This window comes from Ipomoea triloba, chromosome 9 (genome assembly GCF_003576645.1).
Source record: "Ipomoea triloba cultivar NCNSP0323 chromosome 9, ASM357664v1".
Classification (NCBI taxonomy): domain Eukaryota; kingdom Viridiplantae; phylum Streptophyta; class Magnoliopsida; order Solanales; family Convolvulaceae; genus Ipomoea; species Ipomoea triloba.
The window spans coordinates 24867622-24894350 of record NC_044924.1 but is presented as its reverse complement, the minus strand read 5'-3'; the positions used below and the strand labels follow the sequence as shown (position 1 = coordinate 24894350).

The 26729-nt window shown below is 37.7% G+C and overlaps 2 protein-coding genes across 4 annotated transcripts; both read right to left on the bottom strand.

Moving 5' to 3' along the window:
• Nucleotides 1–9028: 9028 nt before the first annotated feature.
• Nucleotides 9029–16051, bottom strand: LOC116030275 (plasma membrane ATPase 1-like). Its single transcript, XM_031272474.1, has 21 exons — nucleotides 15996–16051; nucleotides 15692–15790; nucleotides 15206–15325; nucleotides 14831–14929; nucleotides 14586–14723; nucleotides 14353–14487; nucleotides 14071–14250; nucleotides 13784–13990; nucleotides 13578–13697; nucleotides 13356–13475; nucleotides 13148–13270; nucleotides 12966–13070; nucleotides 12567–12876; nucleotides 12245–12483; nucleotides 12133–12165; nucleotides 11966–12047; nucleotides 11641–11801; nucleotides 11064–11279; nucleotides 10328–10510; nucleotides 10068–10246; nucleotides 9029–9315 (listed from the first exon to the last, which is right to left on the bottom strand). Exons 2-21 carry the CDS (start codon nucleotides 15749–15751, stop codon nucleotides 9219–9221), a joined length of 2907 nt encoding a protein of 968 aa, XP_031128334.1. The 5' UTR covers nucleotides 15752–15790; nucleotides 15996–16051; the 3' UTR covers nucleotides 9029–9218.
• A 770-nt stretch (nucleotides 16052–16821) lies between these two features.
• Nucleotides 16822–21088, bottom strand: LOC116030700 (COP9 signalosome complex subunit 7-like). Of its 3 annotated transcripts, none has more exons than XM_031273014.1 (9): nucleotides 20651–21088; nucleotides 20382–20457; nucleotides 19539–19627; nucleotides 19172–19261; nucleotides 18899–18943; nucleotides 18744–18814; nucleotides 18471–18609; nucleotides 17931–18036; nucleotides 16822–17279 (listed from the first exon to the last, which is right to left on the bottom strand). In XM_031273014.1, exons 1-8 carry the CDS (start codon nucleotides 20807–20809, stop codon nucleotides 17965–17967), a joined length of 741 nt encoding a protein of 246 aa, XP_031128874.1. In that variant the 5' UTR covers nucleotides 20810–21088; the 3' UTR covers nucleotides 16822–17279; nucleotides 17931–17964. The 3 variants fall into 3 exon arrangements, with proteins under 3 accessions (XP_031128874.1, XP_031128875.1, XP_031128873.1); XM_031273015.1 differs by having other exon boundaries at nucleotides 17931–18033; XM_031273013.1 differs by having other exon boundaries at nucleotides 17931–18019.
• Between the last annotated feature and the right edge of the window lie 5641 nt (nucleotides 21089–26729).

The following is a 26729-nucleotide window of genomic DNA, read 5'->3' as shown; positions in this document are numbered from 1 at the left end:
GGCAGTGTCGGCGGAGGCCGGTGGCCGGTGTTAGTGCACTTCTTCTTCTTTTTCATTCTCGCCCGGACTGGAGCTGGAGAGGACAATCTTTCCCCGTGTCGAGCGCATGCATTGGAAAAAGTTTTCGGTCACGGTCGCCGGCGTTTGGTTCGTAATTCGTTTTTGTTGTTGTTGATGGTGCTTGAGGATGGTGATTAGAGGAACACGGCATTTCGTCGCATTCCCCACAGACGGCGCCAATGATGGTGTAAATGTAAACGGGGGTACGGATTTACACCACGTGTGTTTGATTGTGTATGATGTAGTGTATGGAGTGTGTATGCTTGGGGAGGAAAGCTATGGTTTCCTCCCTGGAGAAGATGAGCCAAGAACGAGAGAGAGAGAGTGAAGGATGGACATGATGAAAGGATCAAAGTGATCCATGCATTTTCCCCATCCCAATACAAGGAGGGTCAGGTCCTTTATATAGAAATAGGACCTGACCCTTCAGGAATATAATATTACATTTGACCCTTAACAATTTCTAAGGGACACCCGACCTTTTAAGGGTACAACAATACCCGGACTATACATTATATTTCTACAGTAGTCCCTGGGGTATTTACCCATCACTATCTACTACTCCATATCTACTAAAATACAGAGTATATAAAAGTCGATGAGAGTAGGGCTATACCAAAAATATGAAATATATTAACGTAAGTAAATAGAGAACGAAAGTAAACAGACCCTAAAAGTTGGAAGTAGATTTTGAAAGCACAAGTAGTATTTTCATATCTATCTACTACTTCATATCTACTAAAATACAGAGTATATAAAAGTCAATGAGAGTAGTGCTATATCGGTTGGACGCTTTTTTTGCATGATGCGCACAATCTAGGTAACTTTTTATTTTAATAGAGAATAGAAAACAAAGAACAGAAGTAAACGGACCCTACAAGTTGGGAGTAGATTTTGAAAGCACAAATAGTATTTTCATATCTATCTACTACTCCATATCTACTAAAATACAGAGTATATAAAAGTCAATGAGAGTAGTACAGGTGGGCACTTCGTGATTCGATTCGGTTTTTTTTTTTCGGTATTTCGGTATTACAAAAAATGATATCATTCGGTTTTACAATAAAGTTCGGTTCGGTATGAAACGGTTCGGTTTCGGTTTAGGATGTTCAATTTTCAACATTTACTAATTTTCAACATAATCGAAAGTCTAAAATATAAATATTACATAACAACCAAACAATTCAAACACAAAATTAACATAACAATCCAAATTGTAGAGAAGAGTTGAGGAGAGTTAGACTGAGCAAGAATAGAGCCAGAAACACTCGAGGGGTCGACGTATCACGTATCTGTTTGATTGTTTGCACTTTGCATGCGTTAGGGTTGAGGGGTTATTAATTATTATTATTTAATATTTATTTATTTATTATATATAATAAAAAAAAAACCGAACGGTTTTCGGTTCGATTCAGTAAAAAACCGAACCGTTCGGTTTCTCTACAGTAAGTACCGATCGGTTCTTTCGGTTTATACCGAACCGAAACCACTTCGGTTCGGTTCGGTACGATTCGGTTAGGTAAAACCGAACCGAACTGCCCACCCCTAGAGAGTAGGGCTATACTAGCTGGACGCTTCTGTTTGCCTGATGCGCACCATCTAAGTAACTTTTTTTAAAAATAGAGAATAGAAAACAGAGAACGGAAGTAAACATACCCTAATGGCATGTTTGGTTCATGGAATATGTTATGAATGGAATAGCATTCCTTGGAATGACCTATTCCATTGTTTGTTTTGTTCATTTTATCATGGGAATGACATTCCAAGGAATGAGCTATTACATTTGTAAAGGGAATAGCCATTCCTTGGGGGGGAAGGGGGGGGGGGGTTTGGTATTAGCTATTCCCATGCTCTTGGGAATAGCTTTTATAGTATAAATATCAAAAATACCCTTTGTACATTATTTAATATTTATATTTAATAAATATAATGTATTATATAAATGTATATATTTAATTAATTATAATTTTTAGCTATCAATATATATATATACACACACACACACACAAATAATAATAATAATAATAATAATTATTATTATTATTATTATTATTATTATTATTATTTTGTTTATATATGAGTTGTCCTTTATTATTATTATTATTATTATTATTATTATTATTATTATTATTATTATTGTATAAGGGTATTTATGTCTTTAAAACCTATTACATTTCTATTCCTTTAACCAACTAAACAATGGAATACAATTCCTAAAGTCTATTCATTCAACGAACCAAACAACATTATATAATTCATATTCTATTCCTTATCTATTCCATTGCCTGTGGAATAACATTCCTATTCCCTCCAAATTCATTCCGTGAACCAAACGTGCTGTAAAAATTCGAAGTAGAATTCGAAAGCACAAGTAGTATTTTTAATATCTATCTATTACTCCATATCTACTAAAATATAGAGTATATAAAAGTCAATGATAGCAGGGCTATACAAAAAATATGAAATATATTAACGTAATTATTTACAAGATAAATTTTCACTTTTGGTCCTCTCACTATTATACATTAATCATATTTACTCATTGATTAATAAAATTTTCTAATTAGTTGCATGGCTATGTAATTTGTACCACATCTGGTCATGCTGTCTAATTTTCCTGCCAACTATTGCCGGAAGTGCTCCTTCCGGAAGGAGCACGACATTTGCTTCTTCCGAAATGAGCACTTTCAGCAATAATTGGTCAAAAAATTGAACGACAAGACCAAATGTGATGGAACTTACATACTTATGTACCTAATTAAAAATTTTTAATAATCAATAATCAAATGTGATTCACATATAATAGTTAGGAAACCAAAAGTGAAATTTATTATTATTTGCAATAATAAGTTGTACATTTTTTTGTGTTTCTTAAAATGTTGCTAAGAGCATCCTCAATAGTCTTAAGTTTTATTTTTTTGTGGTTTTGAGATGCCAATTAAGAGAGAGATGATGAGGGAAAAAAAAAAGAAATAAAAAAAAGAAAAAAAGGAATTTGACAACAATTTTTTTTAAAAAAAATAATAAGCATATATTTACATGCCCAGTAGCACACGCCTTCTAAACGCAAATATTGCGCAACACGCGCATATCTGAGCTTCCTTTTCTCCTTTTCTCTTTTCACTTAGACTCAACAAAAAGCCCTAATTTGTAGTAAAAAAATCATCTAAAAATTAACATTCCCATTAATGTAAAAACCATGGCATGGTTTTTTCTTCCTAAAAATTGAGCAAAAATCCTCATTAGTCTAGGTTTTTGGTGGTTTTTATGCTTCCAAATAGGGAAGAGAATGATGAGGTAAGAGGAAAAAAATGGGGGGAAGCAAACTTTAAAAAATTTTTATTTTAAGTTGTTTACACGCCCGGCTGGACGCTTCTGTTCGCCTAGCGCACCGCACCATCTAGGAACTTTTTTTAATTTTTTATATTTTAATGGAGCCCACATCATACTTTATTAGGATATCTCAAATTTCTCTCTTCTTCCCTCACTCTTACTCATGTTTGGCCCCATAAAAAAAATAAATAAACAAAATAAAAACCTAAAAATTACTAATGGAGATGCTCTAAGACTATTTACAATGATTCTCCCATTTTCTCTCCAAAGTGTGAGCACAACTTCTCCACATCACCTTATAATCTCCTCTCATATTTTCTCTACCATCATTCCCCCTTCACTTTTTTTTTGTGGGCCCTACTCATTAAATCTCTAGTTTATTATTTTATTCACTTTTCTATAATTAATAATTTCAACATTATAATTATAATTTTGATTTTAAATAAAAAATAAATTTAAATAACAAAATAAAAGTTTTTAAATACTATATACACTGAAAATAATAAAATTAAAAATTCTAAAAATAAATTTTAATATAGAAATTTACAAAATAAAATTAAAAAAAGTACAAAAAAAATCAAACCAAAACCACTAGATTTCAGTTAGGGGTGTCAATGCGATCTGGCCCGTCCACCGAAGTATTTTTTTTCGCAGGCCGACCCATAAAGCCCGCGGGCTAAGATTATGCAAACCTAACCTGCCTCATGCGGGCTCGCAGCCCCCTTTGGCTAGGCCTAACTTTAAAAATAATTATATTATGGGAAATTGCATTTTTCGTCCCTAAGTTATAGGGTAATTGTAGAATTCGTCCCTAAGTTATGGTAATACTCACTTTTCGTCTCTAACTTCTCATTGACGTTGCACTTTTCGTCCATGGGTTATTCAAATTGCAAATTTCGTCCCTAAGTTATCATTGCGTTACACTTTTCGTCCCTAACTTAAGTTTGCAAACTTCGGTAAACTTTCGTTTTAAAAAAAAATTAATCGAACTTTTTCAGTAAACTTCGTTAAAAAAATTGGCATTGAACCGGAAAAATTCGATTAAAAATTTTTTAAACGAAAATTTACCGAATTAGTTTTCGTCCATAACTTAAGTTTGCAAACTTCGATAAATTTTCGATTTAAAAAATTCTTAATCGAACTTTTTCAGTAAACTTCGTTAAAGAAAATTGGCATTGAACCGAAAAAGTTCGATTAAAAAATTTTTAAACGAAAATTTACCGAAGTAGTTTTCGTCACTAACTTAAGTTTGCAAACTTCGGTAAACTTTAGTTTTAAAAAAATTTTAATCGAACTTTTTCAGTAAACTTCGTTAAAAAAATTGGCATTGAACCGGAAAAGTTCAATTAAAATATTTTTAAAAGAAAATTTACCGAAGTAGTTTTCGTCCCTAACTTAAGTTTGCAAACTTCGGTAAACTTTCGTTTTAAAAAAATTTTAATCGAACTTTTTCAGTAAACTTCGTTAAAAAAATTGGCATTGAACCGGAAAAGTTCGATTAAAATTTTTTTAAACGAAAATTTAACGAAGTTTGCACACTTATGTTAGGGACAAAAAGTGCAACGCAATGATAACTTAGGGACGAAATTTGTAATTTGGATAACTCAGGGACGAAAAGTGCAACGCCAATGAGAACTTAGGGACGAAAAGTGAGTATTACCATAACTTAGGGACGAATTCTACAATTACCCTATAACTTAGGGACGAAAAATGCAATTTTCCTTTATATTATTATTCTATATTCAAATAATTTAATCTAAATAATTTTAAATTTTTTTGTGTTTAAAAATTAAAAAATTTAAAGAGTCATTTCAATTTTTGGTCCTACTGTTATTGGGATATTGCCAATTTTAGTCCATTTTATTAATTTTTGCCACCATGCAGCCAATCTTATTTAGTCATTGCCACTTTTAGTCCTTAAAATTTTCGTCAAATGACAGCCTAAAACAGGGGTATTTTTTGTGTTTTCATGCTTTGGTCATCTCCTTAACCCTTTGCAGTGGGTTTCCTTACACATTTTCATCCAATGAAGAGGTTCGGCGAAAGCCATGTGAGCCACATTACAAAGCCATGACTTTCGCCGAACCTCTTCATTGGATGAAAATGAGTAAGGAAAACCACTACAAAGGATAAAGGAGATGATCAAAGCATAAAAATGCCAAAATACCCCTGTTTTGGACGATTATTTGACAAAAATTTTAACGGTGGACTAAAAGTGGCACTGACTAAATAAGACTGGCCGCAATGTGGCAAAAATTAATGAAGTGGGCTAAATTTGGTAATGCCCCAATAATAGTAGGACAAAAAATTGGAAATGACTCAAATTTAAATATATATATGAAAAGCTCACATGTTACCCTCCAAATCGCGAGACCAGTATTTTCGCGGGTAAAAAATTTTAGGCCCTAACCTGTTCTACCGCGAGGTGGTTTAGTACAGGCCCGCGGATTTAAGCCCACCTTGACACCTCTAATTTTAGTTAAATAAAAAGGAAATTAAGCCGTTTTGCTTGATTTTGGTTCAAAACACGAGTTTTTGTTTTAAATAATGTTGGAAGGTGCTATTTGTGGTACAAATATATGTGAGACGAAAAAATTAATATATTGTATGCTCAAAGCGGATAATGGGTAAATGAAAAATTAATTTTCAAAGTAAACCCATTTATGTTGGAAAATGAAACAATAATGGAATTTGTACCACTATATATACAAGAGCCTTTTAGAAAGATGTTGAATTGTATATCATAGATGCTCTCTCGTGCGTAAGGGAGATGCAAATCAAATTTTAGAATGAGCCTGAAAAAGGCTTGGCTCGTGTATGTCGACACCTGCAGACACGAAAAATTATGTCAATTTTTCAAAAATATTTTCAAATCCTTTTGCCACTGTCCGAGCAGTGACTACTTGACTTATTTGACTATGTGACCAAATAGTCACAAGGCAGGTGCCAAACACTCGGACTTGGGGACCAAATAGTCACAAGGCGAGTAACTATTCGGCCATTTGACCGAAAGGCCAATTCTTGTAACTTTCCGGGTATCTTTTGTAGGTATTGTTCGAAATAGTTACTTCTCAAACTACTGTTTGGATTACCGTTCCTGGTCTATTAATTCGTGATTTTACGGAATTAATTGTAATTTAATTCTAATTTTAAATTTTAGAATTAATTTTTAGGTTAATGGTTGTCTATTATGAATGTTACATTGACTGATTTTAATTATTATCACATGATAAATGTTATTTATCGTCCTTCCTTCTCCTATATAAGCCTTTGGATATACCAGGTGATTTATTCTAAGCTTTCTCCCTCGAAATCCTACTCATCATCTTCCTTCTCTCTGTGTGTTCAAAGTCGTGTTCTAGTTAGCCGAGTTTATTCGTTTGAGTGCACAAACGTTAAACCATAGCTTATTTTATCCTAAAAAACCTAGACTACAACACTCCTAGCACCTAAGTAGAAAATAAGGTTTTAAAGATATTGTGGGTATCGCACGACTCAATCTAACCTCGCCCTTTCTCATTTCGTTTTTTGTGCTTGCTAATTTCGTGAAAATAATCTTTTTCGTAAGATTGTATTCCTAACAAATAATATATAGCAAATGATGGGAAACAAGTTGTCCCCCACCATCTACAAGTATATGTGGCACGTGAGTTCCGTGTGCCACGCTACTAATGTGTGGCTCTCACGCACCATGCGCGCTTGCGCCTTTCTCCCCCTTTCTTCCGAAGAGAACTTTCTTTTCGTGTTCATTCCCTTTCTCCCGCTCTTCTACGCTTTAGTCTCCACCATTAGAGATGCATTAAGAAGAGTTATGGAATCTTATATGCTAACGGTGATTTGACTGATTTCTTAATAATTTAACAGTGTCCATTTTTCGTGCATTAATATTTCCCAAAGGTATTAAAACATCGCATGCATGTGCCATTGTGAGAGTGAAAATGTGGAATCGTACATTTCATTTGCATTTTGCATGCTTTCTTTAAAAAAGTATATAAAACTTTAAATGTAATGCTCCCAACCTCAATATCACATTTTGAACAATTTAATGGACACCAAAATTAAAAGCCTTAAAATTAGGGTTGGTTTGAAAACTTGAAAAATATTTTTCGAAAAATGATTTTAAGAAAATGAATCATTTTCTAAAAAATAGTTTAATTTTCTTATATTTGGTTAGATGTAACAAAACTATCTTTTTCTGTTTGGCTGAAATTAAGAAATTACATTTTTTCTGTTTGGTTCATGTTATAATAATAATAATAACAACAACAACAACAACAACAATAATAATAATAATAATAATAATAATAATAATAATGTGGACATTTGGTAGTGGTGGTGGTGGTATGGTACGGTGGTGGTGGAGATGGTGGTGGTTGTGGTCATGGTTGAAAAAATCGTTAGGCGCTACTCGGGCGCTTGGAGGCGCCTAGGCAGGGATTAATCAGCACCTAGGCGCCCGTGTATTTTTATTTTATTTTTTAATTTTTAAAAGTTTGTATATATATTTTTAAATTTTTAAAAGTTGGAACACTGGTTGTAGTGGTGTTCGTGTTCGTGTTGGTGGTAGTGATGGTGGTGGTAGTAGTGTTGTGGTAGTGGTGGTGATGGTGGCGTTGGTGGTGGTGATGTTGTGGTTGTGTTATGATGTGGAGGTGGTGGTGATGTTGTGGTGGTTTGATGGTTGTGTTGGTGTTAATAATAATAATAATAATTTGGAAACTAACTTAAAATAAGAAGAGAGGAAGAGATATGGAAAATAAAGAATCCGAAAAATGTCTTCTAAACTAAAAACTTGGGAAGATATTTTTTGCCAAATTGGTTGGTCAAAATTACCCCCTCTAGTAAGGCTCGATCTCATGATCTCCCATATAGGAGAGTCACTACATGTGATCTGAGCACAAAGTGCTTGGCGAGATATATGTGTTTTATCATACGACTTTTCTCTTCTTCTTCTCTCTCACTCTTTTTTTTTTAAATAATATTTCGTAAAGGTCTATTGAGAATAAAAATGTATTGGTGTAATCATGGTTGAAAAAATCGTTAGGCGCTCTAGGGTGACTAAGCAGAGATTAATCGGCGGCTTGGCGCCCATGTATTTTTTTATTCTATTTTTTAAAAAAAATTGTTTAACATTTTTTAATTTTTTAAGACTGATAATTATAAACTATTTAATACTTTAATAGTTAATACTAAAATATTAAATATTAACCTAAAAAACATCTAAAGTTTTAATGTTTTAGGGTTATTTCACTCAAAACAACGTCGTTTTGAGTGAAATAACTCATTTCAAAAAGAACGGAACAACAGCTAATCGACCGACTGCGACCTAGTAGGTGTCAAGGTGGCCTAGTCGTCGGTGCCTAGGAGGCCTAGGCAGTCAGCGCTTAGGAGGCCTAGGAGATCAGCGCCTAGGAGGCCGCCTAGACCACCGATTATGGTGATACGCTAGGCGGCCGACTAGCACCTAGCGCCTAGGCGTTGATTAATCAGTGTCTAAGCGGGATTTTTGCGACACTAGATGTAATTAGATGTAGTGTTAACTTATACATTATGTTTTCTCTCTTATACACTTAAAACTTTTTTTCCAATTTTACTCTTTTCAATATATTTGATTAACTTATTTTATGAGTAAGCATGAAAAGAATCTATGGAAAGATTTTATTTTTTGCAACACTTGAAAAACTGCTCATGGGAAGACTAAGAAATTTTGTCCTTTGTCATCCGTTGCAATTTCGATGAGGCAATTCCTCAATCGCTTGCAAAAGCATCTTTCTTCACACCATACAAAGATTGATAAAGTAAAAAATAAGTTGAAATGAACTAAGTCAAAGAGTGTAGTGATTGTTCATGGCATCAATGTCGAAACCCCTTAGCTTGGCCGAAGACTCCACCCTCCCTTTCAGTGTATGAATCTCTCTCAGCCTGCACATTATTCACATTTCAATTGTCTCATCAGATACTAAAACAATCAAGAATTGCAACTCACCAAACAACAGATGGAAGTGAAAGAAGAGGCAATGTTGCAAAATACGTTAGATGCTAGTTGGGCGCTCAGGGCGCCTAGGCAGTTGAGTAATTATTACTACGTAAAAGAAAAGGTAGTGATTGTGAACTATTAACTAAATATGGTAGTTAAACTGTTAGTTGAGTACTTGACTAGAGTAATATGGAAGAGGCCGGAACAAGCTAGGCTAGCAACGACGATTCGGCGACTCAACAACTCAATGTAGCGACTACGGTGATGAGCAGCTAGCGACTCAACAGCTCAACGTATCGACTCAACGCAACAATTGCGACGGCGAGCGGACAAGGAAGCTGAGGAGGAGTGTGGTGACGGCAACTTCAACTACGACGATTGGACAATTAGACGTTTTGGCTTCTTTTTGATTTTTTTTTGGGTTTTAGGGATTCACTATTCTCAGAGAATTTAAATAAAAACAAAAAACAAAAAAAAAAAACACACACACACACACTTGCCCAATCAAGCCGAGTTGGACACTGACTTGATCGAGTTTAACGCTAAGTTGGAAATCGACTTGACTGAATTGGACGCCTAATTGGCCGACCAACTAAAAGTCACCTAGAGCTGAAATCTCTTCAATCTATAGGCGCCTAGAGCTTAGGCTTCTGCTTAGGCTTAGTTTTGCAACAATGAGAAGAGGTGAAAAAGGAACCTTGCAATCTCAGCACGCTTTTTGGCTTCTTCTGCAATAAGGCTGATTTCCTTGAAGGTGGTGCGGTCTGAAAACAATTTGGTCTCCCCCCCATCAAGCCCATGCAGTGTTCTCTGTTCAGCAGCCCACGCCGCCTCTCGAGCTTCTCTTCCAAAGTCCTTTGCGCTCGAGAATGCAGTCTGCACAATGCAATAAATATAATTACACATCAGATGAGTTCTAAATAATCATAGCTGCGCTTTTTAATTAGCTTTACTCACTCTTTTGTTCACTACTAGCCCCCAGGCTCTCCCACTGAGTGCATATCGGACAGCGAGTTTGATTGGATCAAGAAGCATGTACGTCACAATGTTGTACAACCAGATCGCACCAGTCCAACGCCATCCTATGTTTCTGATCCCTGCAAAACCCCAGTCTGCAGTTGCTGATATAACAGTTGCAATCTGCGCCCAAAACATACACAATCATTATATTATTGTCTTCACTTGAGTTCAATCACTTATTGTTGGGCATAGAACGGTAAAGGTTTAAGTCCATCAATTGATAGCTAGGAGATTGTTGAACGGAGGCGGGTAAAAGCACCCCGACTCTGAAAAATGTGATAGTCGCGAATTGTTGGGCGAAGGCCGGTAAATGTCAAGTCTGGCTATAGTTTTTGGCGGAATGGTAAGCTGATCCTAACAATTTGTATATATATAAAGAGTCACGTTCAGGTCTGAACAAGACTTAATTTGCGAACGAAAACTACCGAAGGATTGCACAACAACTACTACATGATTGCACCGTTCTGAACAAGATCTTTCATATCTCCGAATAAGATTGCATAGCAAGGTCTTCCATGTCTTGGACCCGTCGCAATGCAATCATGTAATAGTTGCAGTATAATTCTTCATTAGTTCGCAGGTTCGCAAGTTAAGGTTGGTTTGCATTTGATCTGATATATATATATATATATGGTGCAAGTATATATAGGCATTTAAGTCTTAGTATATATACCAGCTGAGCAATGATGAAGGCTGTAACAAGGAGAAGGCCAGGTCGTTCTGTGAAAGAGAAGCCCCTAGAGCGAGTCACAAAAATTAAGGCCTGGCTAATGGTGCTGACTTGAAGATACACAGCAGATGCCAAATGTTCTTTAAGCCTCTTCGCTACATCCTCATCATTTTCCATATCAAAATGGTGGCTATTAAAATCCTTCACACGAAAAGTTTTCTGCGAAAAAAAAAAAAAAAAAAAAAAAAAACTGGAATTAAAGATAGATAATGTTGGGCCAAAGCTTATAACGGGTCAAGTTCAACAACTGGTTGGTAGGGCCGTAGGGGCAAAGGCCGGTTACGGGTTAAGTTCAACAACTGATAAAGGGCCAAGTCCATTACCCTCCTCTAGAAAATGTGATGGCAGTATAATTAAAGTAAAGTTGCGACTTTACTACGAGCTATAACTTTTAGCGTAGCAATAAGCACTTGATCCTAACAGATATATATATACCCAAAATGCTAGCTGCAGAAACAAATTGCAGTATATATATAGAGAGAGAGAAAGATGAAAGGAGAAGCATTATATTGCCAATTACCTCAAAAAAATTAGTTTCATATGCAAGGTAGAAGAATATGACAGTCATTAAAGCCATATAGGCACCTAGAACAATCCCAGTGGTGAAGATCTCGCTCAGCTTCCAACTGTCTGGCACTGGAGAAGGTTTCACCCTATCTTTCGATATCGTCATGATTGTACCTATAAAACAAACAAGTCGGTCCTTCAGATACCAAATCGAAGCATGCCCTCCATTTCAACTAAGCTGATAGTTCGACTGCACATTTATGTTTATATATTATATATGCTAAACAAACAGCGCCACGCAATAGAATCCATGACACGGCTTCTAAATGATCACTAACCGTCGTTGAGGATTGCAATGACAAGAACCATAAAAGGGGGGAAATCAAATTTCCAAAACACAGTCAGCAGCATGAATCCTAGCTGCATACACGAAAGAGTTGATATATATTATGTTATAAACCTTACGAGACTGGTATATATATTACCAAAATCTCACATTACTTACAACAATACGGATAGTGATGGACACTGCATATATCTGCAGAAATCAACAATGTTATTTTAGGAGATTGCGAAATTCAGAGGTTACCAGAATTGCAGTCTTGTGTTTTAGTTACCGTGTAGTTTTTCATTCTTTGGAAGATCGCCCTGCTGGTTAAGACTGCGCTGATGATGACACTTAAACCGGGCTCGGTTAGGACTATGTCGGATGCGCTACGAGCAGCATCAGTAGAATCTGCGACCGCGATGCCAATGTCAGCAATCTTTAAGGCTGGTGCGTCGTTCACACCATCGCCCGTCATTCCACAAATGTGTTTTCGAGCTTGTAGCTTCTTCACAATCTCATACTTATGCTCTGCAGATAGATAGGGGAGTTAGGATTATGATATCATATCAAGCTGCTTGCACTAATTCCCGAAAAAAATTTAGAAAACGTACCGGGGAAAACACCAGCAAAACCATCAGCCTTCTCGATCAGTTCATCCACTGACAGAGTTGCAACTGCCTCGTCCTTTGTTTGCCCGAGCAATGAAGACGAAGGGTACATATTCGTGCCCATTCCAAGCCTTCGTCCCGTTTCCTTAGCAATTGCCAGTTGGTCACCTGTGATCATCTTGACACTGACACCAAGATCAAGCGCACGCCTGATGGTTTCAGCGCTGTCGTGGCGAGGAGGATCAAAAAGCGGGAGAAGGCCAGTGAACTCCCACGGGCCACCTGGACTCTCTTTCGTGCCCTCGGGTACTGCCTACAGGTTGAAGAATAGCGTAAATATTTACAAATAACACCCGGGGCAACTTATCCAAGAACAACAATTAGTCCATCTATTTGAGCTACCTGGTAAGCAACTCCAAGAGAACGCAGCCCACGTTCTGCAAATTTGTCAATGATAGAGTGCACCTTGCGCTCTATTTCTTTCTTATTATGAGCTAGATTAAGAATCTGTTGAGAGCACGAAAACAAAGTTGGCAATGGCGACACCAAACGAAATGTTGTTCCTAAATTAGACTCACAACTACCTGCTCTGGTGCCCCCTTGCTTACTCGGTGCATTTTCCCAGCTTTATCAGTGTACGTTAGAGCAGTCCTTTTGTCGGTTGGATTGAATGGGAGGAAGTGAACTTCTGTGATCCCAGCTCGAGCCTTAAACAACAATCATCAATCGAAATGAATTAACCTTCAACCCGAAAACTCACAGAAATACGGGAAAATTTGGTTTCTTAAATACCTCCTTGGGATCTGAGAGCATTGAAACGATAGCAGCATCGATGGCATCTTGATTTTCTAGCCTCGACGCCATTGCAGCATACAATACCACTGTATCTTTGTCGACATTTTTGGGAAAAACCTGAAAAAAAAAAAACAGAAACGGTGAGCCTTAACTTTATGTTCCTTTTCCTCTAAAAATATACATTTTTGACAGAATAAAAACAAAATCAAAGGTCTTAACCTCAATCAAGTTCTTATCAACACTAAGCTTGTTGAGTGTGAGAGTGCCTGTTTTATCACTGCACAGCACATCCATCCCGGCCATCTCCTCGATGGCAGTCATTCTCTTTGTTATGGCACCCTGCATAATGATGCCTCCCCGGGCGCTTAGTTAAACCTTCTTCGCTTGTGATCAAAAGCAAGAATTGCGGTTTTGAATCTACTGACCTGCTGTGACAAACGGTGAGAGCCTATAGCCATGGTGACAGAAAGAACAGTTGGCATGGCGATTGGAATGCCACCAATGAGCAAAACGAGTAGGTTATCGATCCCAGTTCTATAGCCTCTTCCTTGAATCCCATATATTGCAATAATTTCTATAACCATCCCGATGGCAATCGAGCAAATGCAGAAGTTTCCTATGGAAGTCAGAACCTGAGAGACAACACATGAAACATAATGAATCCTTAAACAACAATTCTGTCAAATAATTCTCTGAGGTTTAAGAGAGAAACCTGCTGGAAATGCCCAACATGTGTTGTGTTTTCAACAAGATGAGCTGCTTTTCCAAAGAAAGTATGAACTCCAGTTGCAATAACAACTGCTTCGATTTCACCTTGCTTACAGGTCGAACCTGAGTAAACACCATCACCGGGATTCTTGGTTACAGGAAGGGATTCTCCGGTGAGAGCAGACTGCAAAAAGAGTTGAAACGTTAAACGCACAACACTAATCTAATGCATAGGCTCCTCCTCCTCCTCTTCAGGTAAGCGTTTGATCTTAATAGTTATATTTACCTGATCAATCTTTAGTGGATCGCCTTCCAGGAGGCGAGCATCGGCTGGAATAATGTCTCCTAATTTGATACTAACGATGTCACCAGGAACCAACATCGAAGCATCTTCCTCACTCCATTTTCCATCTCGCAAGACCTGGAAACAGTAAGTCGAGATTCAAAACTATTCCATCAAGAATTAAACTTGAAAGGTGCTGATAAGTGAGATTTCACAAGGAATTGAAGAAATTAAACCTTGGCTTTTGGAGCTAAACGAGCCATAAGAGCAGCAGCAGCATTGCCAGCATTGTTTTCCTCGATAAAACTAATGGTGGAGTTGATAATAAGCAATGCTATGATCCCTGCAAAGTCATAAACATCTGGACCCTTCCCCTGCACGCATTATATTCTCGAATTACTTTGTCAAATTCGGAACAAAAGAAGAATCAATGGACTAATAAAACTAGTAAGAAAATGATCATCCAAACATATATCCTTACCCCTCCGTTGGCCAATGCAATGGACATTATAGCCGCTGCCTCCATCACCCATGAAAGCGGGTTCCACATAAACCCCAAAAACTTGAGTATTTTGTTCTCCTGGGGGTGGAAGAACAGCATACTATGAGTAAACAAACAGAGAGACTAAAGGCATAGAAAAATTGTTGGGTAGAGATCAGTAAAGGTCAAGTCCAACACCCAACTTCTCGAAAATGTATGACAGTATAAGGAAATAAAGTTACGCCTTTGTTATTAGCTATAGTTTTTGGCATAAGTGATAAACGCTTATCCTAACAAGTGGTATTAGAGCCAGATAGTTAAGTGGTATCCTAACAAAGATAAAGAAATGTCCAAATTATTAAAGAATCTCCTAACCTTTTTCTCTTCGAGTTTATTGTATCCAAACATAGCCACCCGCTCTTGAACAGCATCTGCACTCAAACCTTCTCTTGTACATTTAAGATGATCAAACACTTCCTCTAGAGGTATGTTTTCCTGCACAACCCAAAATTCTAGTTCAGCTATTGCAACATTGGGTCCTTAAAAGACCATTCTTTATCATGGACACACACATATATTTGTTTGTTCAGCCCTTTTGGGGTGTGGTAAACCTCGCCTTGTGACCTTAGTCAGCAAAGGACTACAAAAAGGTAAATTAGCCTAGGTTATCCATAGCTTACCAGTTCAAACCAAGGAGGCAAGGATTTGAACTCATGACCTTGTAGTTACAAGTGTGGATCTCTTGCCATCTTGGCTGGGGTGACCCTCCACACATATATATATATAGGAAGAGGATCGAGTGAAATATGGATTTCTCCCAAACAGGACTCTATTATAAATAAACATACACTACATACATACCAGATCAACAGCTTCCTTGATAACAGCAGTGAGGGCAATAGACTTATCATCATCTGCCATGGCTACTTATTCTTCACCCTCAAACTTCTTCTAGATAATCTGCAACTTCATATAAATGGTTTAGCAACATTATTACCCTTAGAAATTGTTAAACCGATTTTCATAGAGCGTGCCAAAATGCAAGCAAGCTAGTATAATAGAATGATCAAACATAGTCACACCAAGTATCCATCATAATCAAACATGTAGACAAGAAATATATGACATAGCCTATAATGCATGCATTATCGAGTAGTATTTCTACCCGTATGATGATCGTCCTCTCAAGTTGTATGATGAACCATTCAATGTTACTTGAGGGGGACAGGGTACTACAAGAACAAAGCACAAAATATGACAAGTATATATAGGCACGTGAAATGTGCATAGGAGAAAACAACGGATCAAAACAAAAGGGAAATGGAAAGAAACAGAATATAATGGTCCAAATGTAGACAGAGGATTGGTGAATATTTTGAGGAAATAGCCGGCATATATATATATTATTAAGCTAAGTAGAGTGAAGAACAAAGCCTTAGTTGCCGCCATTGGATACAACGAACAAGTACACACATAGGTGTACGGGCTTATTTGTATTGTATACCATTGTTGTTCCTATCATTCCCATATGTACCTTAGCTTGCCAATTTATTGTCCGTCTTCTAAAAATCCCATTTTTTAGTGTCCATTTCAAAATAAATTTAATTTTTTATCTTCCATCTTGCTTAAAGAAACTCCCACTTACATATTTTATTTTACTTCGAGAGTCTCGAAGAGATTCAATCATTATACCATGAATCATAATTTACCTTACAGGATAGACCATTGACATAAAATTCATTTTTAACATGCTGAAAGTTCACTTTTAGTACATAATTATTTTTTTGAAAGCTCATTTTTTGTATACTGAAAATTCATTTTTTAAATATACCACCAAGAAATTAACTTCCAATACATTAAAAATGGGTATTCAATAAACTAAAAACGAACATTTATTTGCAATCCGCATTACAATGTGAACCAAGATCCATTGTCTAATTTGCCGAAGAGGTTAATTGCAATCTGCAAAATCTAGACTATGAGGCCAGAGCTGAAAAGCATCCGAGAAATTCCATTCATTGGGGAAACTGAAATTTTCGCAGTAAAAATCAAACCATTCCTACATTCATCAAACTAATTTTAGCAACTATATAATGTACTCTGTAATTCAAAGTGATGGATCTAACATATTCCATCATGGCGGTGAGTGAGCGAAAGCACATTGATAGGTATGATAAACTTCAGCCGCTTCGCCGTACTTGATCTTCTTGGGCCAACTTTAAAAAATAAAAAAGTCAATGAGGTTTAAATACAAAAGCTTGTACTGTCAATACTTCAAGTCTAAAATTTGATTTTGTAAGCTCAATTCCAAAGAGGCAACACCATTCTCTAAAGCAGCAAGCAATCACTCGTTGTTGGTATGGCCAATGAACAAAAGGCTGGCTGGTGTGGTAGCCTGACTAAACCTATCCGCCTCGACTTCATCCCTCAACCAATAGGATGCCGTCTTCTGCATGATTTACAAAAGTTCAGCATCGGGAATATAAGGAAACTCAACAATATGAAGTTAGAAGTAGGGATGGCAATTTGCCCCGTCCCCGTCGGGGACAGGGATGGGGAAAATTTGCGGGGAACGGAGACGTGGTCAGGGAATGTGTGTAATTCCCTGTCAGGGATGGGGATAGGGATACCCCTCCCCATCTAGGGATGGCAAAAGGGAAGGGTGGGGGCGGGGAGCATACTCCCCGTCCTGTCCCCTGCGGGGAATTGGAAATATTCCCCATTCCCGTCCCCGGTCAACTACTAGTCAAAGTGTTACATTAGTTCAATTTTTAATAATAAAAAAAAATTAAAAACCTAAGTCCTAATTTCAAAAATTAAAATACTAAGTGTATACACACGCACACACACACATATACATATATTAATTATAATAATTATTTGGGGATGGGGCAGGGAGGAGTATCCCCAGCCCCATCCCTGACGGGGAATTACACACACAGAAGAGCTAGCATTATTTGAGTAATTTGTTCGTAAATAGACCTGTTGTGTTAACAATTCAATAACAGTTCACATTCTGCTGGTAAGGCCAGCTGAAATTTTCAGTAGATATTTGATTGTACATGCAACTACATTGTCAGTGAAGTCCCATTTTAGTTACCTCTTGGGCCGGCTTCGGTCTTCTTCATAATCCATCACTCCACCAGGTTCAGAGTACATCTCCTCGTGCCCTCTGTAGTCGATGTCCGCCTGCTTGTTTGTAACTTCTGCCACAATGTAAGTAAGACACATCGACTAGCATATCCAAATACTTGGATATAAAATAAGTCTCATATCATCAATGTAGGGAGCTAGGAGTACTACGTTGAACACAAAAGCAAATAAACCAGAATTCACTAGGAGAAAGAAAACTAGTTTTCACATGTTCCTTAAACATAAAAGGCATCTCCTATTGACCCCTACTAAATCGGCAATGTCTGACACAGGTAGGGTTTCAACTTTATCCACACAGCACAATTCCAGACACGGGTTAGTTAAGCATACGTTTTAGAGGGAGAAAGTCCACAATGTCTAAAAGAATGTTGCACAGGTGTCTAGCATGACTGGAACTCATTACTTCTATTGTATCTGAAATTAGATAAACTAGCAACTAATGGAATATTCATATAATGAATTGCTAGAGATACTTAGTTTAACTGACCTTGAAGGACAAGGACTTCTTTACGTCTTCAACCTTTTCTTCCATATCCTTCTTGTGCTTCTTGTCCAACTCACTCATTGTATCTGCCCATTTGATCTTCTCTTGAATTGATACGAGAAGATTGTCTGAAGTAGTCAACCTATGGTTAAACAAAATGAAAGTTGATTAAGAAAGAGGCGAGGGGTTCAAGTTCATCTCTAAAAAGTCTAAAGGTCACAGAAAAGATAGAGAAGCCACAATCAAATCTACCATAAAGAACTAAGCACTACATACCAATTAGTTAGTGTATGTATCATACTCCCTAATTGACCAGGCCTGAGATCCCTCCCTGCTGCAAATTGCACCTAAAATAGGTGGTGGTTGTCAAATTTAAGATCAGAGAATAAATAGATAAGTAATAATAAATTTGTTATGGAAATTATACCAACCTCAAAGCATCTACGCAACTGGTCCAGCTTTCCCCTAACTATGCCCTGTTCACATAGTCCACAACAATGGAAAATCAAAGCACATCAGAATAGTCATGGTCAATAAACTGAAAACCTTATTCACCAGTCACCAGCATAAAAGTATACCCAAGTCAAGGATGAAAAAGGAGTACAACAAACAAGTGTAGCAAGAATTTGTTATCTTTGAACTTGTTCCACTAAGAAGAGAATGAATTAACAGAATGTTGGAGAAAGGGGAAGTTCAGTACTCACCACATACATACACTCATTGATGAGGAAATCCTCAAGTTCACGGACATTTGTGATATCCAACTCATGCATAAGTAAATCATATGGCAGCACCTACAAAAGAAGGTAATATGTTCTTGAACATTCAAACAAGTGTTTGTTAAAACAACAATGCAAATGACGTCCACAAGTTTATACCATAGCCCAATGCTTCCCAAATAGTAAAATGAGCATCAGTATGTATAAAACATTTAAGAATGATAACCAACGAACAGAAATAATCCGTAAAATAGAAGAAAGACAGGTAATACAAAAGCACTCGTGTCAACGAGATAATGTTCCTAAGGAATATGTTGTCCCCTTAAAGGACCAAGACAGGTAAGGAATATACCTTGGTAGTTTCAGCCAATGTAAGCACAGTTAGTTGCTTCAACTTGAGCACTTGATCAGGTACCAATTGAGGAACCCTTCCAGCAATATCTGGGAAACCATATAAGCATTGATTAAAGGAGTAAAACAATGACAATCAACAACATAGATTAAACAGAAGTTACAGAATAAGCATATTGAGCATGTTACTCAAGTGCAAAGACATTTGCTTTTCACTTATATACTTATATACATAAAAACATATATATAAACACACACACACCCTTTAAACTTCTGATCAAAACCTTTTCAGGCATCCAAACAAGAAAGGCCTCCCTAACAATAGTTGGAACTATCAGGGAAGTCAAGAGATACATATGAGTTCATGATTGAAATTATTTGGCCATAGAGTATGGAAAAGGTTTGATCATTTCTATCTCATCATTGTTTTATACACTACCAAAAAATCACAGGTATACCGTACATAACAAAAGTATATTGTACCATAAAGCCAAACAAATATGTAGTACTTCCTAAGGTGAACAAATTGAAAGTGCCAGTATCCTACCTGTCATTAAACATGCTGTTCAGGAAAATATGATCCCTTCCAAGGAAGGTATTCAAAAAAAATATAGAATTAAGAATTATTTTAAGTATACTTAAGATGGAAAATAATCATGCTGAAAGAAGTATATTCAAGTCAGAAACAACACAAATCCAGAAATCTTTTTTTTTTATTGACATTATATAACCCTCAGTTGCCTTTTGCCCTTCCCCAATAAATCAAGAAGTTAATCTACCATAAAACAAGTAAATTAGTGGTATGAACTGATGCTAAACTAGAATCAAAAGAAAGAGCACTAACTTTTATACTCAGTCCATGTTCCATGAGCAAACATCCGAAGCAAGTCGAGGTAAATAGAATTCTCAGTTCCTTCAAGCTGCATACATAAATCAACAACTATGAATCAGAAATGAAAAAAAAAAACTAAAATCACCACAACTAAATTATCAACAATTGTGCCAAGGCGCTTCACAAGTTGCAAAACTAAAATAATATGTTATGGATGAATAGTATGTAATCTAAAAATTAAAAAAAAAAAAATACAATTGGTCATATGTCGGGTTGGAAACCTCTAGAACGTTGGGAACGGAGAGAATCTCGGAGAAAGCGAAAAGAGAGGGATGAGAAGTGGCCTCCACGACGACGGTGGCTAAGGCGGAACCGTTGAGGGCTGACGCTTGCTTCACGAAGTAGTCTATATGCTCCGCTTGCCTTTCTTCAATATCCATCTTCCAATTTCCAATCTTCTGCGAACAAATAAAACTAAATCTGTATGCTTACAACACTTTAAGGATGAGAAGGGTTTGATAGGGCAGGTGAGGGAAATTAGGGGTTCGGAATTTAAGGTTTTAGGGTTTATAGGCAACCGAGACTCTGCAATTGGAAATTGGAATCTATAGGCTAGAGAGCGGGCAGATGGATCGGTATGCGTTGGTGCGAACAAGGAAGAAATCGGCCAATTTCTTGACACTTCAAAGCGCAGGTCAATCGTGGACGATGTCTGCATTTCACTTCTTGTTTCATATATATATATATATATATATATATATATATATATATATATATATATATATATGTCTGGTGTCCAATATTAATATTTTATATTAAAATTTTAAATATATTTAGATTTTAGATATTTAGCCAAAGACCTTGTGATCTAGTGGCACCCGGTGTCCTGATTTACACTCCCACATGGATGATGGGAGTTGTAACAGAGTCAGTAGTACTCAAAGCCTTGTAGTCTGAACAGATACTATGTTGTAACAGAGTCAGTAATACTCAAAGCTGTAACAGATTACCTTCATTCACACTTATTATATATATATATATATATATATATATATATATATATATTGATGAAAAGAGAGGGGGACACCCAGAACACTAAGAAGTGGTTTGGTCGTTGACCCTAACAGGGGTCCATCGTTTGAATTTGGCTCCCATTTGATCTTCCCGTACCTTGTCTTGCAGCTCATGCGGAGCTTCTTCAATAATGTAAAAGTCCAAAGGTTGGGAGTGCTTGTTTAGCAAGTGTATCCGCTACCCGGTTTTGCTCTCGGTACACAGAAGTGGTTTGGTCGTTGACCCTAACAGGGGTCCGTTGTTTGAATTTGGCTCCCATTTGATCTTCCCGTACCATGTCTTGCAGCTCATGCGGAGCTTCTTCAAGAATGTAAAAGCCCAAAGGTTGGGAGAGTGCTTGTTTAGCAAGTGTATTCGCTACCCGGTTCTGCTCTCGGTACACATGACGAAATTCGAGCATATTGAACCGCTTAGCCAGCCCCTTGCACCTAGTAATGATGTTGTTTAAATGCCCGTGCACTCTGTTGGTTCCGTTGAGGAGCCCAATTGTGTTCTTAGAGTCGCTCTCGACAACAATGTTCTGAACTCCCCGACGAATGGCCATATGCAAACCTTGCATGATTCCCCAAGCTTCCGCTTCCTCAATCGTACAACACCCTATGTTATGCCTGTAGCCACCGGTCCAACGTCCATGGTGATCTCGCAACACTCCGCCACAGGATGCCGCCCCGGAGCTCAAAGCATAACTCCCGTCCGTATTAAGCTTCATCCAGCCGTAGAGCGGCTTCTCCCATTTCACCTCCACTGCTTCGGTAGTGTCAGTCCAGCTCCCGCTTTTGCCCTGGTTATCAAAAGCTTGTTCAATCTCAGATTCCTTGAGCTTAATCCAACGAAACTTCTGCTCGAGAGGTATGGTCCTGCCATTGAAAACTGCGTCATTCCGCCATCGCCAGATCCACCACAAGCGAACCGCAAATCTCGCCGGCCAATTCCTCTCGAACCCCATCCGAGGATCACCCGTCAGATTGACATTGAGCCAACCGTTCCAGCCCAGCCGCTCCAACCTATTCCTGAGTCTCCTTCCAAGTGCCACCTCCCAAATGGGAGCAGCCTCCTTGCAATGACGAAACAGGTGATTGCAGTCCTCCGGAATCCTGCACAGAAAACACAAAAAATGTTAGTCGTGATCCCACGCCTTTCGCGTTCCACGTTAGTTAGCACCCGCCCGTGCTTCACTAGCCAAGTAAACATGCAAATGCGCATGGGCACTTTAAGAGTCCAGATCCAGCTCCAGTCGAAGGGCCCGGAATTGCAACCAGACGCTGTGATCACGTCATAAGCAGACCGAATAGTGAAATCACCACTAGTACTCCAACGCCAGCCGAAATCATAGCCTTCCTCAACATCCGCGAACAGAACGCAGCTGGCTAGGGTGAGTAGAACTCCAGAGGGGAGCAAATGATTCAAGCGCTCCCAACGCCAGCCCCTACCCTCTTCCCAATAATCAGCAACACTCGCGTACAACTACGGGAGGCTCACCGGAGTTTTCATGCTGTGATAGAGCGGCTGGGCGTTGATCCAATTATCCATCCAGAAACGGGTGTTCAGGTCGTTTCAAACGATCTTGAACAAACCCTCCTCAACAAAAGAATCGGCCCCGACGATTCCTTTCCAGGCATTGGACGAGTTACCGGAACCACTCAGATTCGGGTGCTTATACTTGCATAGCAAGGTTTGCGCCCACAAATTTCCTCTCTCGCGTTTAAGACGCCAAGCCAACTTTGCAATGCACGCCTTATTCAACTCCTGTAACCTGCGTATACCAAGTCCACCACCAACCTTAGGCGTGGTAACAATGTCCCAGTTGATTAAACTTAGCTTCTTGGTGTCATGCTCTGTACTGCCCCAAATGAATCGGCGGGTCTTCTTCTCTATCTCCTGACAGACTCCTTTAGGAAGGACCGTAGTCTGCATAGTGTAAAACGGAATGGCATTCAGAACAGATTTAGCCAAAGTGACTCTTCCAGCTATGGACAACAGTTTGGTCTTCCACCCTTCAAGCCTGTTGTTGACTCTCTCTAATAGGCTGTTGAACGTGCGGCAAGTCACCCGTCCATGTAAAGACGGAACTCCCAGATACTTCCCCAAGTCATCCGTCCTCTCGATATTTAGCGTGGTCGCGATGCTCGCTCCTAATCGGGGATCAGTATTCTTCGAGAAAAAGATAGAGGATTTGTTAAAACTAAACCGTTGGCCTAAAGCCTCACAAAACCTATCAAGACAGTCCCGGATAATAGCCACCTGCTCAATGGAGGCTTTCGTGAACAAGACCATGTCGTCCGCGAAACAGAGGTGAGACAAGGTGGGCCCAGACTGATCCAGCTTGATACCCTTCCAGTCACCCGCGTCCACCTTATGACTGATCATTTGGCTGAGCTTCTTCTCAAGGCACAGCACAAAAAGAGCAGGCGACATGGCGTCACCTTGACGAATGCCCCTCTGGGGTGAGAATTGCTGCAGTTTGTCACCATTCCAGAACACTGACATGCGCGGAGTTTCCACACAATGCATAATTAATCTTTCCCACGAGCTGCTAAAACCGATCTCACAAAGCTTGTGTCGAATAAAACCCCAAGACAAACAGTCGTAGGCTTTCTCAAGATCTAGTTTAATGGCCATATAAGCATACGGACCCCGCTTCACACGCATCATGTGTAAAACCTCCTGGTAGATGAGGACATTATCCGAAATTTGGCGACCAGGAACAAAAGAACTATGGAACGGGCTTACAATCTTGGGCAAGATGATCTTAAGCCTATTTGTAATCGTCTTCGTGATAACCTTATAGATGACATTACACAGACTAATCGGACGGAATTGTTTGATCGTCTCAGGGGAATTGACCTTAGGAATCAGGGCAAGAAGGGTATCATTCATATTTAGAATATCCCCTCAACTCTTTAGGAAGTTTTTTCATGATATGCCATAAACACCACATATGCTTTGTATTTGGAAATACAATCGCAATAGCATTTTGCATGACCTTACATTGATATGGAATAATGGCTTTCAGATGGTGTCTTGACATGCAATTTAACCATGATTGAAATAACCACACAAATGAGTTAGTGTCCTCTGTGCTCAACAACCCACAACCAAACAATACAGATTGTCCATGGTGGTTTACTCCCACAAAAGGAGCAAAAGGCATGTCATACTTATTTGTGAGATAAGTTATATCAAAGGTAATCACATAAGCAAAAGATTCATATGCAACCTTACTCCTCCCATCAACCCAAAACAAGTTTCGTAACCGAGAATCTTCACCAACATCCATCACATAAAAGAAGTTTGGATCGCTCTATTGCATTTTAGCAAAATATTTACAAACGGCTTCTACATCCCTACACCAAGCCTTTTCCTTCTCAATTCATCAATATAATTGCGACAATCCATTTCATTAAACGTCACATTCTCAAAACCTCCTGCGTCTACAACATGAGAGCGAAACTGTTGCTTGATCAATTCATCAATATAATTGCGACAATCCATTTCATTAAACGTCACATCCATATAAATGCTTGATCATTTATATCAAGTTTCCTTTTCACTTGCTCATTTAGCTTCCTATGACATCATCTCAAAGACGTGCTTTCCTCGGACTCATATCATGACCATGACTAAGTTCAACTGTTGTTATCTTAAAACTCTCATCTTCACACCTTTTGAATCTTATTTTAGATTGACATCTTATTTTTGTTGAGAACTTTGACGATAACAAATTTTTACTTGTTGATTTTTTTAGCACATGAAAAAGTGAAGTACTTTAAATTTCCCGATCATCTCTGCGTTTTGAGATTCTCGTTACTACACCAAATCCCTTTTTTCTTTACATAATGTGTATAAAATGTAAAAACTTATTCTTTGTATTGAAATACCATATCAACTTTGGGTTCATTTAACCTTTCTTCATCCTCTATATCTACAAATATAACCAATAATAATACGTAATATTAAAAATCAATAGCATCCTGGAAATGGGAAAAAAAGCATTTTTTTGTTATATAGATATATGTGAATAAACTCAATCTTTGAGCGAATGGAGCGATAGAATGCTTATGGCAGTGTTTTCTATTCTTTCTCAACAAATACATAATTTTAAAATTTAAAATATTTAAAATATAATTCAAATAGCATATACATACCATAAATATACCTAGTACTGAAGCGTTCTTTGATGTTAATAGCTCTCAGCTCTGTTTGATGTTAATTACTTTCACCTCTCAAGCTCTGAAATGAAGAAATGGAGAAAAGCTGTAAACAATGAAATGGCTCTGTTTGCGCGCCAAATCTTCTGAAGGAAGAAACCAAAAAAAAAACTTGATGTGACGCAGACAGCTAAGGGAGCCAGCTTTGGGAGTATAATTCGCACCTTGTAGAACTTTTCTAACGGATATAGGTAATGTCATTTCTTTTTCCCTTTTAAGGAGAATCATCAAATATTGTTAGTCAAATCATCGCAAACAAGACTTGATGTGATTGAGGAATTTTGATCCAAACGAGGAGTTTAAGATGATGCTTTGAAGTAGTGGACTTCTAGTCCTAAATTATCTTTTTAAGTTTAAATAAGTCCTTATCTACTTCGAGATATTTGAACGACAATTAATATATGAAAGAGTGACGGATACAATATATTCAAGACACTTTCAGGTGACTTATAGGAATCCTTCTAGGAAAACAATACTTGAGTTTTCCAATCATACATACCACATCTAGGCTAATTGACATTGCATTTTTCGTCCATTTACTAATAAAACATTAGAGATAAAATTTGCAATTTTATTACAACTCAGGGACGAAAAATGATCACGGAAGGACGAAAAGTGTAACGCCAGTGATAACTTAGGGGCGAAAAGTGAGCATGACTAACACTCATGGACAAAATCTACAATTACCCAAAAAAAGTACAATTTTTTCTTATTTTTAGTACATTTTTTTCTGACTTGACATTATTTGATTTGTTTATTTTTTTTAGTTAGTGGTTTGTTAGCATATTTATGGTCACCCAATCATTAGAAATCACATCATTTGCCAAGTAGCCTGTAGTTCAATGGCACTTCTATGACTCTCTCAAATGAGAAGTCACATGTTCAAACCCTATTGACTCTTTGTGCTTCAATATGTTGAGAAAGTATGTGGACAAATATCACATTGTAATAAAGTTAGTAGTACTAAAACAAAATGTTCGGATTCATATTGTAGTTTAATACTCCATAATAGCACAACAAATACCGAGTAATATTGGCAAAACTTGTGGGAGACCGTCTCACGGATCCATGTCCGTGA